The sequence below is a fragment of the Chiloscyllium plagiosum genome, chromosome 19 (genome assembly GCF_004010195.1).
Source record: "Chiloscyllium plagiosum isolate BGI_BamShark_2017 chromosome 19, ASM401019v2, whole genome shotgun sequence".
In the NCBI taxonomy this organism is placed as follows: Eukaryota; Metazoa; Chordata; class Chondrichthyes; order Orectolobiformes; family Hemiscylliidae; genus Chiloscyllium; species Chiloscyllium plagiosum.
The window spans coordinates 17053324-17070606 of record NC_057728.1 but is presented as its reverse complement, the minus strand read 5'-3'; the positions used below and the strand labels follow the sequence as shown (position 1 = coordinate 17070606).

The 17283-nt window shown below is 40.1% G+C and overlaps 1 protein-coding gene across 2 annotated transcripts in view; it reads right to left on the bottom strand.

Annotated features, from left to right (window-relative positions):
• The window catches only part of scube1 (signal peptide, CUB domain, EGF-like 1), a 282056-nt gene that overhangs the window by 20215 nt on the left and 244558 nt on the right, over window positions 1–17283 (bottom strand). For both annotated transcript variants that reach the window (XM_043709200.1, XM_043709201.1), the window contains 3 exons: window positions 17067–17159; window positions 13752–13868; window positions 3980–4138 (listed from right to left, as the gene is read on the bottom strand). In XM_043709200.1, the coding sequence (XP_043565135.1) occupies window positions 3980–4138; window positions 13752–13868; window positions 17067–17159 (369 nt within the window). The remainder of the gene's footprint in view (window positions 1–3979; window positions 4139–13751; window positions 13869–17066; window positions 17160–17283) is intronic.

The window sequence follows — 17283 nt, the reverse complement described above, 5'->3', positions numbered from 1 at the left end:
TTTTCTGTATTTATATAGTTTCCTACTTTGCCAATAGAGGGAGTTAGAGGTCGTGTTACTAACTGAACCATTCCTCTGAGTTATCAGTTGAAATTCATTTGGACATCCCTGCTTAGGACTCTAATTACTCTGTCAAACAAAAATGCAGAGCCCATAAATCCTACACAATTGGTTTGCAGTTCACAATGAGTTTATGTAATGAGTAGACAGGTATTGTTTCAAATGAGCATATTTTATTTCTAAATCAAAATTTATTTTCAAGACTACACTTTTTTCATATTCTCCTTCTTTCTCATTTTCTATTTTTTTCTAAAAACAAACTAAACGCTAGCTGAATTTTCCTGTCCTAAACCTCTTTTTTTTGCCAATTAGCTCTATTTTGGTCGCAGGTGAATTTAGGAGCACAAAGAGTGAATGAGCCACTTTGCAGGTCACTAAATTGTTTCTCAGAAATATACATCAGTTGTAATCTGTGGTTTTATTTAATTCAAATTGGGTTTTATACTGACTTTAATTGGCAAGATAGATCTATTAACACATAAGTGTTTCAACCAGCCTGGATCAAATTCATAGCTCATCATTGTTTAGGGAAAGCTGCTGTAAAAGGAAACTAAAACTAAAAAAAGAAACATTATTGCTCCTACTCATGGTAATTGGACTAAATCATGCAAAACAGCAATATGACCTGCAGTTCTAGCAAAGCAGCAACCTTGCTCTGAAGTATAGTAAGACACTGGATATACAAGGGCTAAGCTTGAGGTATCCACTTATATTTCACCAAATGTGAAGGTAATCTCCATGTGCTAACAGTATAGTATCCAATAGGTTATGTAAATCTGTTGAGCAAGTGACTGTCGAGCAAAACATGAACAGACGATACATATTTGCCAATTACCATGATATAGTTGTGCAGCACAGGAAATAGGTTAATATATATAACGTTAAGATAATGTGAACTCGAAATAATTTAACAATTGAAGAAGGTGGGCTGACCACCACAGCCCTGAGGCATTAAGGAACAAAATGTTCATTTTGTTGGGACTTTTCACCCTCCACTTCTTTGTGAACTTGTGAATAGATTACACTATGATTACATGGACCGAGTTCATTTCCCTGTGAAAACTGATGCTCCTTTGACACTGATAGCATTGATTTTACCTTTCTAAATAGTCTCATGAACCTTTGATATGCAACAATCCCGAATAAATAATATCGCAGTGTTAAAATATGAGCAAAAATATGGTTAGCTAATTGAATAATATAAGCCTCAGTTAACTGCTGCCTTGTAGACAGATTTGATTGTAAAACCTGTTCAGTGGTTTCTTTAAAGAACTTTTGAAAAAAATTGCAAGTTAATCCCAACCATGTGAAAAAAAAGGTTTCCAAGAATGGTTCTGGGGATGGATGCTTTCAGTTACATGGAAAGATCTGGAGGGCCTGGCATTATTGGTGGGTACAGTAAGCAATGCAGGGAATAGGGCTGGCTAAGTTACCCTTGCAGAACTCACACAGACACAATGGCCTGACTGGCCTCCTTTGGGCTATAATCATTCTGCGATTCCATTCTCCTCTACCTATTGGAATTCTATGAACTGTCTTTGCTGTGACAGAATCAATCAGGCCACAGAACTAAATCTGTGATGGACAAAACTCCTTGCATTAATTCATTGGAACAGGTCCAAACAAAAAGTCTTGCAGCATGGTTAGACTTAACTGAAAATCCACTTTTGTTTAAATTCACCATGCAAATTACATTTTACTGCAGGCAGTGAGGAAAAGAGCAGAAAACATGAAACTTCTTTTTGCTGTCCACTTCACACATGTTTGCAAAAGGAAAAATGTAAAAGACCAGGCTCGAGGTAGGGCCTTTAGGACAAAAGAGTATAAGGTCACCAGAGCAGCTGGGAGGAAGCAAAGAGAAACGGTTTGATCGACGATTGAATGTGACAGAAATGAGTGGGGAGAGAGGCTCTTGCAATGAACAAAATTACTCTTGAGCGGAACTTGTTCCTCAAAGCTTGGCCTTTCAGTGGAGAAAGGTATCATTATGGTGCCTGCTCCAGGCTGAAATCTAGGAGCTCTATCTCGTCATCTCAAGATTTTGACATTTGAAAAGAGTGCTCTTCTTTAAAAAAAACCTGCAGATAGCTTTTAAATAGCACTTTGAAAGGTTTGTGAGTGACTGCTTTCCGGTGTACAGTGAACCATCTGGTGATCACACACGAGACCCCATTTTCCATGATGCACTTTCCATCCTTAACAAAATGTTAAGGAGGAACACAAAGATTAGTCTTTTGGTCGACAGACATCAGACAATTCCATCGTTGTTCACCTTGTTTCCAATTTACGTTTCATTGATTGTTATAAATTACAAATCTTCATGTCCAGCCAGTGTTCTGAATGTTTCACTAGACTAGCTTGTTATTTTTAAGTAAAATGAGACATATTGTGCAAAGGTTTTTGTGGAAAATCAGGTTACACAGAATTACATTTTTTTTGCCTTAAATATTTCAACCACGTGCCTACAGCAAAAGAGACAAAGTGAATATAATTGGAAATCTCAGAGATATGTATACCCGATAATATTCGTGCAAGTTTAAGGCTGTGGAATGAAATTCATTTAGGGAGAACAGCATCCATGTGTGGTGAAGAGGGAGATAGGAAAAGTATTGCCTTATAGAAGAAGTTAGAGGTGCACTGAGATTTTGAAGGATTCCAGGCCTGGAGGAGATTTACGTAAGTTATGGAGAGGTGAAAGCATAAGATTAGGAACAGGAAGAGGTCCTTCAGCCCTTTGAGCCAGCACCATCATTCAGTAAGATTGTGGCTGATCTGATAGTCCTCACTTATATTTTCATGCAGGATTTGAAAATAAAGATGAGAGTATTAAAGTCAAGTGCAGGTCACCAAGAACAATGCTGACAGGTGGTTAGAACTCAGTGAAAACCACAAGAGCAGCAGGATTTTAGTGACCTTGAGTTTAGAAGGATATAATCGCCAAAATACATTTCCAATTTACTTGCAGCAACCAGATTCAAACTTCTGTATTTTTTAAATGTGCTTTTTGTATTTTATGGCAACGATGTACGAAAAATGTCAATTTATTGCCTTCCATTTTTGAAAAACGTACAGCTTGTAGATAAAAACTGAAAGAACTGCAGATGCTGTAAATCTGAAACAAAAACAGAAGTTGCTGGGAAAGGTCAGCAGGTCTGGTAGCACCTGTGGAGAGAAATCAGAGTTAACCTTTCGGGTCCGGTCTGAGCCACTGTTTTCCTGCTGCAGATGCTGCCAGACCTGCTGAGCTTTTCCAGCAATTTCTGTTTTTGTTTCAGCTTGTAGGCATTCTTCCTTAAAAGGGAAATAAAGCCTAAGAGCAATTCTTTCATTTTAATCGATTTCACATTTATTTGAAAGTTTCTCTAATGAATGTCCTTCTGTTATGTCACAAAAGTATCTGTTATAAGGAACTCTCCAGGAGTCTTTGAGCAGTTTGACAGCAAGGGACGTACAACTTAAACTGGAGATGCTCCTGAGCTATTGGACATTGGCTCATACAGTCAGTACCTTGCTAGAGCTGGTAGAACAAAACCTATGAATACTGATGGACCGCTGAAAAATCCTGTGATTCATCTATTCTGCCCTATATAACAGCAGACATCTTTGTGCTTCACATTATATACACTACCTACCCCAATCAAAGTTATTTTATCTCCTTAAGAGGGGTGAAAATCCCAAAAAAATTCTCAAGCAGATGATTCTTCCACTGGGGGGAAATAAACTACTGTGTCTCCTTGGCTGAGAACTAATGCTTCTTAAATTCATAATTTTGCTGCATAAATAAGGAAACACTTTGAATAAAGTCAATATCTGAGCTGGCTTTCCCCATCATATTTAACAATATTTACACCATGAGCCAATGGAGCCTGGCAGCATCACCCACTGCTGAAGAAGCTGACCAGCTTAAGCAATTACTAACCTGTCACTTCCTCAGACTTCATCTCGACCTCGAACTCCGCTGTAATGTGTGACACCTCCTTCGACGGTGACTTGCGCCCACGCCTCCTCTTTTTGGAAGAATCGCACTTTAGATTCACAAAGGTCACGTGACAGTTATCTGTGCATGGGAAGTGACCTCCTTTTGTGTAAAAGGGAATTGAAGTGATAACGAAAGGAGGTAATGCAAAACAAAAAGCAACAGCATGTTCATGACAAAATGTAATAAAGAGGCAATGCATACTTTAAATTTATAAACCAAAGCCAGGTTTATAATACTGATGCCAGTGAACTTATCACAGTCTTTTCATAGATTGTTTTTAAGAGCAAAAGGTCTCTGAAGAAGCAACGATGTGAAATCTAAAATCTATTTACATAAATCAAATATCACATTGGATTCAGATATAATGTGTATGATGATGTTTGATTTGTAACCGAATCCAAATGTATAAGTTAAATATGTTCCATATTAGCAATAAATTAAACTTTTTTTCTGAATTTATACTAGTATATATACTTGAAACTTTTGAAAAGAATATTGGTGATTTTTTTTCATGTTTACGTAAGATTAAAGCTATGACTACAGATTACAAACCTTTGTTTTCTTCATCCTTGACTGAATATGATACTGGAATGGGGATTCACAATGGAGAATCTCAGGCAACTAAAATTAGCTTCGGGGTTTAGCTCAGCTAGGTACAGAATAAAGCTCTGTACTACCACAATATATTACTCAATATCTAAAGTGCTGTGCATACTTCCTATTGTTGCCATACTTGTGGTCTTTCTGATCATAACTCCCATTTCATGGCATAGTAATTTTGCATTGTTGGTTCATAGCAACTAGAAAGTAGTCTAAGAATGCTTTTAACTGTTTTCACACAGACTAGGCTCTCATTCTGTAAGGTTCAATTTGACCCCTATCACAAGTCATCTCTAGTTCCGTCATCTTTAAGTAAAATTCTATAGTACTTCATTTTTGCTCAGTCAACGAAAAACATAAGTAAATTCATCATTTGCCAGCCACACACATATATAAATACTGCATTCTTCCACAATTTGCCATGAAATATACATTAGTAAAAACTGCCTGGCATGGTGAAAGGAGAGTGAAACTACCATCATTGGTCTCAAATTTATTTAAAACCAAAATCATTATTGCTTTCATGACAACCTTGGAGCATGCTTCTTGGCTGCAACATCTGAGCTCAGATGAGTTTTCAGTACAATTTAAGTTCACCATAGATACTGATTCACATTTCCTGGATGTTTTGCTCTCCATAATAAACTGTAACCTGGTGATGTTTATGTGCACTACGTCCTTTCAATGCAATGTAAACAGCTTGGCATAGACAAGATGAAACCTTACTTATTGACTCTGGCAGAAGGTATAGCAACAGAGATAGTTATGAAGAAATGAATGATTTCCGATTGCCAAACAATGGATGATACATATTTTAAAATGAATAATAATTTGCTGCTGCGTTATATTTTCTGATCTTTCAGCTTCAATTATTTGATATTACTCTGACAAATTGGCAAACTGAGAGAATTCAAGTTTTAAGGTTATGGAGAAGAGCATCATGAACAACACAGGCAGTGATATGGATAATGGCTTAATAGCTGGCTGGAGTCAGGCTGGAGTCAGCCTGGAGTCAGGCAGGAGTCAGCCTGGAGTCAGGCTGGAGTCAGGCTGGAGTCAGGCAGGAGTCAGCCTGGAGTCAGCCTGGAGTCAGGCAGGAGTCAGGCAGGAGTCAGCCTGGAGACAGGCTGGAGTCAGGCACATGGTCGCCATTGAGTTAAATGCTTCTGTTGACAAATAATTTTGTTCTTTCATAATACGGGTCTGTAGTTTTTGCTAATAAAGCTGATTTCACAGTTTGTGAGAAAAGGATCATTTCTCATCAGAGGATAGATAATAAAGTTTTGAAAAATCCAGTAGGTAGAATAATACAAATAAATGTTGCCTGAAAGCAGACATGTATTTGGTCCTATGCTAATACCACTGGATAGGGGAAGATTTTGTTTAGCAGGAAACAAGATACAGGAAAATAACAGGCAGAAACTAATAATTACAAAAGTCAGTAACTGAATCTTTGGTCCTGTAACTGCTTAGAAACACTTCATCACAATTGCCTGACTGAAATACTGGTCAGTCACTATTATATATCATTCACATCTCAGTAAGTAAAACAAAACCTCAGCATAACAATTAAACTACTGCGAAAAAGAAAATGTATAAAACAAATTTATGAAAAGTACATCTTAAAATACTGGACCAATTAACAGAAAAAGTACAGATTTCAGATCGAATGTTGATGATTTTTAACAACGGTTACAATAAAGGTAAAGTCGCTATAGTCTTACCAGATGACAGGGCTACTCTCTTACAGAGGCACAATTAGTGGTGGTTAAATCTGAGGGTCACCACGCCTCATGCAAGGGGAGAAGTTGAGAAGGGGGATCCTTCATGGTAATCTCAGTTGGTGTGGAAATTGAACCCATGCCGTTGGCATCACTCTGTGTCACAAACCAGCTGATCAACCAACTGAGCTAACCGACCCACATTATAGTTATAATAATACACTATTAAGTGCAATGTTTATAAATTGATTCATTTAAATTCAGAATATGGTTAGCATATCGTATAAAAATGAGCAGTCCACATTTCAAACATCAAAAAATTATTTTGGTGTACTGATTTGAATGGGCGGTACTTATTGTAATTCAAGCTTATAATAATTTCAAATCTTGCAGTGCAGTGGTAGGAGGTGTAATTATGGTGCAGATGTTTCACCTGCTCGAGTAGTGTGACGTAACATATTCTAATGTTTATAATGCAGCTGTTGGGTCAATGTGGGCCAGAAAGGTAACTATTTGAATGATGCATATTGGTTTTAATGTATAGATCTGGGTGGGGCGGGGCAGGGCGTACAAATTTCTGATGACAAAGGCATACCCTAAATTCATAGACAATGTGTGGCAGCTGGAAACAAGCTTCACAAAATGTTTTATTGCCTTTAAGCTCATGACCTTACCGAGTTTCTGTGTATTTAAGTTAATTGCTCATTAAACTCACCACAGCCATGTAACTAAATTCAGTTTAAGACTTATTGTTAAAGAGATACTAATTGTTATGTGATGATTCTTAATCACTGCCAATCAATCTCTCTGATCCTGAAAGTAAACAATTAGAACTTATTTCTCTTGTAGTCCCATTTTTCTTTTCCTCTCTTTATTTCTCTTCCTATTCCTGATCAGTAATGAATTTACCATTTCAAATCATTCTCCTTCTTAATTCTTCAGTCTCATTAAGACTCTGTTCACCAACTTATCATTGCTCTGTTGCACACAAGATGCCATTATCAGCTCATGCCTCTAGCAACTCATACATCTTGGTCCATGTGCTTTTGGGGGAAAAGACCTACATTTTATAATGTGGAGAAGATCCCTTTAAATGGTTTCTCTGGAAGTTGATTTCTTGTTTTAACAAAAAAAAAGGACAGCTTACTTCTAGAAACAGGTGACATGACCAAGCGGTCGAGGAGGTAAATAAAAGTACAGCAAAGAGGTAAATGAGAAATTAATTAAACAGTTCTGTTTTCAAGCAGATAAATTGACAAGCTGGCTGCAGGATCTTGTTCAGAACAATTCAGTTTATATCAGAGATGCTGGCTAAAATGGTTTAAAGCCCTGTCAGCCAAAAGAATGTCAAAATGACTTGAACTTCTAGGATAATCAAGTAGAGAAAAGACAGAGACAAGATGAAACACGTCAGAAGTACCATCTAAATAAGGAGACTTCTAAACCGAGAGCACAACACTCCAGATGCTGGTCCACCCATATTAAACTTGAAGTCGACTCAATTGAAGGAAGTATGAAGGGAAGCTTTGTTATTTTAGTCAGGGTCAATACCCTTTGTGGATGAAAAGAACGTGTATGACAGCAGCAAGGAGAAAACGATAGTTAAGAAAAATGCCAGAACTCAATCCAATTTGACAAGATAGTAAGTCTCAGAGGGTTAAATGTTGCCACCTCTTAAATATCCTAACACATCACGTTGCTCTGGTAAGAGGAAATCGTATTGAGCAGTTTCAGTGGGCAGCTAGCTTTCTCCAGCATGCTACATAGATTGATCGTGCGAGCTGAGACAGCCACCTTCAAGAATCGATGAGGGCAACATATCATAGTCTGCTTTGAAATAGCATTTCTCATGCAGTTAACGGATTGAGTGGATCAGATCATTTGTACATCTTCCCATTCTGAAATGACACTGGGATTTAAGGAAGTACACTCAGCCAGCATTTCTGATCAGGGCCACGTGGGCAAAAACATTTTCCATGATCACATAGGGGAGATGCCTCAATAGATGTTACAAATGTGGTCCCCCTTGCTCTTGTAATGGGTCATAATCTAGGCAAGGTGGTGGCAGAGTAAGACTCTCCAGGTGGAGGTCCTCTGAACATCTGTTCTTTGCCTTTCTTTTCATTTTTTCCTCTTTTTTTTGTCCCTCATTTCTGCATTAGGGGAATGGAGCAGTGACCGGCACGGGGGAGGTAGTCCTGGAACTTACCTTGGAGCAGCTGAGAGCCAATACGGAATAAACTGGGGACAGTTGTTGGACTGGGATCTGCTGCAGGTCGTTTGACCATGTATGGAAGCCCCAGAAGCACTCAGCTACTGCAATGTAATGTTTATTTGAAATTCTTTTTATCTGACTGTAATGTTAAATCCTTAACTATGTCTTATTTCTAACTTATTCTTTAAACACTATAAAGTAATGCAACTACTTTTCTTTTTATTTCTCTTTTGAATCTAAGATTTGTACCTAAGATGGGGCCATGAGGCAACATTGTAAAACTTTTCACTGTACTCCTGCACTTGAGTACATGTGACAATCAAGAATATTTATTCTATCTTTGCATCATCCCTCCTTTCAGCAGAAACAGAAAAGGCTCTTCGGGGGTATCACTTTTCACAGCAGAAAATGCTGACTGGTTCAAGGCTAACATTGCGGTGATGGAATCTTGTCAAAGTCAGTTAAGTTACATGAGAGATGGGTAAGACGACTCTGAATGCTCTCAGCTGCCTGAAGTAAAGTCCAATAGACTGCTAGGTGGTGTGCCAATGACTACTGGCTACAGCTCTGCCAGAATAACCAGATGTCCCCACCGCCCTGTGGCCGACCACTTCAACCCCACCCTGCACCCCCCACCCCTCCCCCACCCCTCACTCCCCCAAAGATGTGCAAGTCCTGGACCTCCTCCACTGCCAAATTCTATCCACCTAACACCTGGAGGAAGAATGCCTCATCTTCTGCCTTGAGACCCTGCAACCACATAGCATCAACATCCATTTCATCAGTTTCCTCATCTCCCCTCCTCCCACCTCATCCCAGATCCAACCCTCCAACTCGGCATCGCCTTTTTGAATGTCCTACCTGTTCATCTTCCTTCCCCACTTATCTGCTCCACCATCACCCCCACCTGCATATACTTATCGTGTTACCAGCTACCTCCCCACCCCCCAGTCCCACAACCACTTCCTATTTATCTCTCAGCACCCTTCTATTTTTGATGAAGGCCTGATGCCCAAAACGTCAATTCTCCTGCTCCTCAGATGCTACCTGACTTGCTGTGCTTATTCAGTGCTACACTTTTCGACTGTGATCTCTAGCATCTGCAGTCCTCACTTTCTCCTAGTCGGAAGAAGCAGTGGAACAGTACTTCAAGCTATAATCTAAGGAGAACACCATCACTGAGGAAACTCTAGAATAAGGTTGGGGAAGCTTTTTCCTAGTGGGGTATGATGACATGCGATCAAAATCAAACAAGGACTGCACATAGAAAGAAAAGCTTCTGAATTTACTTTTTCAGGGAGAGAGCTGAAGTGCTGAACTCACCTACTGTGTTTCTGTGAGGCTGAAGCTGAGGTAAGGTCTTCCTATATCTGCTGGCAATGAAGATATTATTACTCAATTGTTGTTCAAAGTTCTAACTGCTGCTAATGCAGACAGTTCTTTGCCAGAGAGAGCTTTGAAAAGAGCTGCCCATGGAAGAATGCCATTCTCTGTACATGTGTCCTCAAGTTTGGAAAGTCAGCAGCACCTACACAGAGAGTCTGCAGAAGTCCAGCAGAGGCAGCTTATTGCACTTGGCTTTTGGTTCATTGGGTCTTTGTAATTCTAGGACTTCATGTTGAAGGTTTTCATACACATCAGCAACTTCAATGTTGAACTGCATGGCAAAAGTTACTTAATTCCAAATCTTTCATTTTTAGGTTTTGAAATTGTGCACAATACTTCAGAAGTAAAATTTGAAATTAGTAGCCAGTTAGACTCTCGCAATTTGACTTTGAGTTCAGACAGGTATTGGTACTGGTAACACACAGCCGGTCAGGCAGCATTCCTGATGAAGGGTTTATGCTCGAAGCATTGATTCTCCTGCTCCTCAGATGCAGCGCATTTTCAGTGCCACTCTTTGATTCTGATATCCAGCACCTGCAGTCCTCACTTTCTCCTCAGACAGGTACTGCATAATGTTGACCACAGATGCCAAGACACAGCCATTTAGAGTTATAGAGTCATAGAGATGTACAGCATGGAAACAGACCCTTTGGTCCAACCCGTTCAGATATCCCAACCCAATCTAGTCCCACCAGCCAGCACCCAGCCCATATCCCTCCAAACCCTTCCTATTCAGATACCCATCAGATGCCTTTTAAATGTTGCAATTGTACCAGCCTCCACCACTTCCTTTGGCAGCTCATTCCATACACATTCCATCCTCTGAGTGAAAATGTTGCCTCTTAGGTCTCTTTTATATCTTTTCCCTCTCACCATAAACCTATGCCCTCCAGTTCTGGACTCCCTACCCCAGGGAAAAGACTGTGTCTATTTATCCTATCCACGCCCCTCATGATTTTATAAACTTCTAGAAGGTCACCCCCAGCCTCCGACGCTCCAGGGAAAACAGGCTCAGCCTTTTCAACCTCTCCTTATAACTCAAATCCTCCAACCCTGGCAACATCCTTGTAAATCTTTTCTGAACTCTTTCAAGTTTCACAACTTCTTTCCGATAGGAAGGAGACCAGAATTGCACGCAATATTCCAACAGTGGCCTAACCAATGTCTTGGACAGCCGCAACATGACCTCCCAACTCCTATACTCAATACTCTGAACAATAAAGGAAAGCAAATCAAACACCGCCTTCACTATCCTATCTACCTGTGACTTCACTTTCAAGGAGCTATGAACTTGCACGCCAAGGTCTCTTTATTCAGCAACACTCCCGAGGACCTTACCATTAAGTGTATAGCTTTGCTTTCCCAAAATGCAGCACCTCGTATTTATCTGAATTAAATTACATCTGCCACTTCTCAGCCCATTGGCGCATCTGGTCCAGATCCTGTTGTAATCTGAGGTAACCCTCGTCGCTGTCCACTACACCTCCAATTTTGGTGTCATCTGCAAACTTACTAACTATACCTCTTATCCTCACATCCAAATCATTTATATAAATGACGAAAAGTAGTGGACTCAGCTCCAATCCTTGTGGCACTCCATTGGTCACAGGCCTCCAGTCTGAAAAACAATCCTCCACCACCACCCTCTGTCTTCTACTTTGAGCCAGTTCTGTATCCAAATGGCGAGTTTTCCCTGGATTCCATGAGATCTAACCTTGCTCACCAGTCTCCCATGGGAATCTTGTCAAATGCCTTATTGAAGTCCATATAGATCACATCTACTGTTCTGCCTCATCAATCCTCTTTGTTACTTCTTCAAAAAACTCAATCAAGTTTGTGAGACATGATTTCCCACACATTAAGCCATGTTGACTATCCCTAATCAGTCCTTGCCTTTCCAAATATATGTACATCCTGTCCCTCAGGATTCCCTCCAACAACTTGCCCACCACCAACGTGAGGCTCATTGGTCTGTAGTTCCCTGGCTTGTCCTTACCACCCTTCTTAAACAGTGGCACCACATTAGCCAACCTCCAGTCTTCCATCACCTCACCTGTGACTATTGATGATACAAATATCTCACTAAGAGGCTCAGCAATCACTTCCCTAGCTTCCCATAGAGTTCTAGGGTACACCTGATCAGGTCCTGGGGATTTATCCATTTTTATGCATTTCAAGACATCCAGCACTTCCTCCTCTGTAATATACTTGTAATATATAATATTTCTAATCTCCCAGCTCAGCAACAGGGTTGCTATTCCTCTCCATGGATGGTTTCACATTGTTCCTCCCCTACCAAACCACTTAAACTATTGCACTGCACAATGGTGAACTAAATCACCACACTGATTTGGGATCTTTCAGTAACTCTTAAAACTGAAGGCTGTTTAAAGTTGTACTTTAAAAAGTTCATGCTCGATATTATTTTTGACATGATGTTGCTCAGCCTCAGGGACTGTACGTACAAATTCTCCCGATGAATGAAGCACTGGCATACAATCAACACACATAGATCAAGGTCAAGGTGACCCATTTCTCTCTTGGAGAAACTAATCTCTTCAGAGATCGAACAGTGTACCATCAAATAAGACCACTTAATTTTTCAAATGATAACTGAAGCCTTTGTGACTTTCTCAAAAATATCTTCCCCTTTCGTGGCATCATGCAAAGAAACCGATTCTCCCTAAGCTCACAATCTGCTGTGATTCTATTCATGAAGGTGATCCGTTGGCCTGTACTCATTATGTCTGTTGTCTCATCAGTAGGCAAAACCCCCAACTCAGCTCCCTGAGCTTCCGTATTTTTCAATGTCATGCATGATGAAACAAGCAAACTCCCTGAAATAATGTAGTAATGTAGCCAGTAAGGCGGCAGTCGCAATAATGCACTTCACAAACTCTCCCTCTGAAACAGGTCTACATTTTTTTGCATTGAGTTCATTCATTATATAACTGACCTGAGTAGCACAGTCCATTGCCTTTCTCTGCCTTGTGAAATATAAAAGCTGCGCATCCAAATTCCTTTCATATTCACTGACTTTATCAGCACACATGTGCCCTTGAAAGTCTTCATGTTTAATGGGCTATGTGCTGTAATGCTGTTCTATATTGGCTTTTCTCATGACAGAGACTGCTTTTCTACAAATCGGGTACATAATCCTGCATTTCACCTCCACCCAAAAGGGAGTCATTTGTCACTTTTTCATAAGAAATACAATGCTCCAGGTATCTTTTTGTGTTAAGGAGCCATTTTTGTGGTAGACCTTCTGAGATAGACCTCTGTTGGTGTTTCTCTGCTGGTGGGTCAGGGACTTCTCTCCTCTGGTGTGCTTTTTCTCACTATTCACTCCTCACTGCCAGCATTATCACGCTGCCTCTACAGATATGTTTCTCACATTCTTAAGCTGCTCCCTGTGATGTGCAGTGCTGCTGAGGGTTGATGCGGCAGGATGCTGCCTGGGGCCAATGGGCCAGGTTCAGATTCTACATGCAGACTGGAGCTTCCCCACCTCCTGTTCTAGACACAAGCAAAAGTCAGCAGGGCTGAGTAGCAAGCCCATAGTGGAAGATTATAACAGGGCTATAATCCTCACTTGCCATGGACAGAGTTCTTGGTGAAGATGCCACGCTAACTGAACTTATCAACTCTTAGAATTGATCTTGTAGAATCTCGATGACAGAGATATCTTAAATTATAAACCAGGATCAATGCGTTACTGCGTATGACTAAAAATTGTTCGACTTGAGAGCGCAGGCATGACTTGACCACAATTAATACAAGACTGTATTACCTGATATAGATTGTTTCAGACTATCCTTAATCTTTTCCTTATTACGTGGTCGTAGGTGGCATTTAGCGTCCTTAATCTTGAATCTAGCTTTTTGTTTTATTGGCGGTGCTAAAGGATCTGAAACAAAGAATGCGTGTTTTCAGTACCATGAGGCCACAAGTTTAAATTAACATGCTTTAATTGAATTGTGTGATTAGCATAAAGCTTTGTTGTTCCACAGCATTGTGCATGTGTCAACACACATATAGCAACATCAGTCTATTCCTTAACTCCCATGCATAGAAACATGAGAAGTAGTGTGCTTGAGAATGTGAATGGAGATGAAAGTAGGAATTATGGCTTTCGACACGATCTACTAATTCTTGGAGAATATGGCCTCAGCAGCAGAGGATTAAAAGTACAAAGAATATCTGTGACAATCTGTGTAAGTCAGGAACAAATAGAATCATACATTCCATCAGAGAAACCAGCCAGTATAACAGATCATGGTACCTGTGCCATTACGTTCCTCTCTAGCTATCTAAAAAGTCACCTCAGAGAGCGGGCAAGAGAGGAGTGAGCTCCCCACTGCCGGCCAACAGAGGGTCTGCAGGCAGAGGGTCAGCTCATTTGGCACGTGTGGGTATCAATGCCTCAGAAGACATCTGCAACTTTTTGAACCTTCCGAGGAGGCTCCATCCGCTGGTTTTCTGCCTCTCCGCAGAAGGAGAGAAAGTGGAGCTGACAGCATAATAGGTTGTGTGTGAAGGACTGAAATATAAGCACTTGTGGATGGTGACTATGAGGTGATGCAAACGGTTGGGGGGGTGTTGGTGACCTGTGTTGGTTGCTTGGATGAAACATTGAGGTGTTGCCCGGAATGAGAGGACTGACTCATGCAGCAAAATCCCTGAGGACTCTCATGCTGGAAAATGCTGGTCAAGTCAGAGTTCCCTTTGAACGCATGGTGTATAGCAATGTTACAATCAGAAATGTGCCATACTATACACCAAGAGGCTGCACACAACAAGTATACAATATTTAGTATGAATTTTGGGGACAACCTTTCCATTCCTCTGACTGACAAAACTACTTGGATCAAAGTACAAGTTCAGCTATCTTGACCCCTGCTGACGTCCATTTCACTGGAATTCCTTCCTTTGAGGGCTTCAGTATGCCACCCTCTCTGACTGTCCAGGCAACATGGAAGTGGGATGCTAAAGAGCCATAGCAACGCCCACTGACTAAACATACAGATTTCCTACCTGTGATCAGTCTCTATATTGTAAACTTGTCTGTCCTGTTAGGTAACACTAATGTAGAATCATAGATATTTACAGTACAGAGGAGGCCATTCAGCCCATTGTACAGCTTATCAACAAAAATCTAACTACTATCATAGAGATGTACAGCATGGAAACAGACTCTTCAGTCCAACTCGTCCATGCGGACCAGATATCCTAAATTAATCTTGTCCCATTTTCCAGCATTTGGCTCATATCCCTCTAAGCCCTTCATATTCATTTCCTCTGGCACCTCATTCCATACACACACCACCCTCTGTTGCCCCTTAGGTCTCTTTTAAATCTTTCCTCTCTTACCTTAAACCTGTGCTCTCTAGTTTTAGAATCCCCTACTCTGGGGAAAAGACCTTGTCTATTTACCCTATTCGTGCCTCTCATAATTTTATAAACTTCTAGAAGGTCACCCCTCAGCCTCTGACAGTCTAGGAAAATAGCCCCAGCCTATTCAGCCTCTCCCTGTAGTTCAAAACCGCCAACTCTGGCAACATCCTTACATATCTTTTCTGAACCCTTTCAAGTTTAATTACATCTTTCCTATAGCAGGGAGACTAGAATTTAACACAGTATTCCAAAAGTGGCCTAACCAATGTCCTGTACGACTGCAACATGACCTCCCAACTCCTATACTCAATGCACCGACCAATAAAGGCAAGTGTACCAAACTCCTCCTTCACAATCCTGTCTACTCCACTTTCAAGGAACCTGCATTCCTTAGGTCTCTGTTCATCAACACTCCCCAGAGTTTTGCTAATAAGGTAAGGTTACCTATCTTATAGTCCATAGCATGGAGACCAAGACAACATGTGAATATCGAAGTAGTACTGGAAATTTGAAAGAGTTTCCGATTTAACCTCCCTTTCAGGCAGAGGGATCAGCACTACCACCACCCTCTGAGTGAACAAAATGTCTCATCAACTTTCCTCTTTGTATTCCATCTCTTACTTTAAATCTATGCCCCCTGGTTATTGACCTCTCTACTAATAGTAAATGTGCCTTCCCATCTAACTAACCTGTGCCATTCAGTCTTATAGATCATTATCAGGATCCCCTCTACATTTTTTACTCTCAGGAAAACAACCCTAACTTATCCAATCATTCCTCAACAGTCTAGATCCTCTAGCTGAGGCAGCATTACATCTGTACGTGCAAAATTGACTTTGGTTTGCTCAGGCATTTGAATTTTTCAAGCGTTTGTATGTAGCACATCCTGTTACTTATTCTATATCACTATAAAATTAGTAAACTCATAGTGGAGGAAAGGCTACAGATTCCACTCCAAACCTCTTCAGCATGCTTTTCATATTGTTTAAAACCTACTTTCTTATTAAAGTTCACTCAAACGTTCTCACTGCGTCTGGGGCCATTACATTATCTAAACTGGAGCAATTTCAATTTCCAGCCACGCTTCTGAATACCAGCGGTCCCCAGACAGAACTAACTTCTACCACAGAGTGAGAATGTAGAATCACAACAGGTCAAATATAAACTCTACAGATCTCTCATGTTCCTGGTAGCTGTAAAAGGATTAAGCCTATCCATGCATCATGTAAACACTGTTTAATCAAATTTATTGTTTCAGTGTTATGAATTAACACACAACTGTATAAACAATTAGAATAGTCATTAAGGATTTCAGAAGAGCTTTGCATATTAATAAAATGAAGGTAGGGGAGGGAACTAAGAAACCAGTATTCTTTGAATATCAAGCTCCAAATATTTGGGAATCGGGAAAAGTGAAGCGTTGGTGCCAATACAGAGGACGTGTAACATTTTCCATCTAATACTGAGACAAGTGCATTTTTACTCTCATCAAAAAGGCTGAGGGATAATGGAGATAATACAGGCCACTTTAATTCTGTGGTAATTGTTTTCCAGTCCTAAAACCAAATAAAAGTACAAATAAAAGTTTCCATTTCAATCTCTTGAAGCTGATAGGCTAGGACTGAGAAACAGAATTATTTCAGCCTATTCAGAGGAACACATAAGGTTAATTGATATTGATGAATGAAATTTTAGTTTCTCAGATGCTCACCTGCACAGTTAGGTAGACTTGCATTTCGCTTTTGTGAGGATTTTGTTGGCTGTATTGGAACTCCACAGCTAAACGTATAGCTGTTTTCAGAATCTGAATGAAGAAAAAAGTTCTAGGTTAGGGAAAAACTTGAAAAATAATGAAAAGCTCTTTGTTGAAGCAAATGAATAAATGAAACTTGAACTTTATTTACCTTTCTGATTCAGTAAGTTTACTT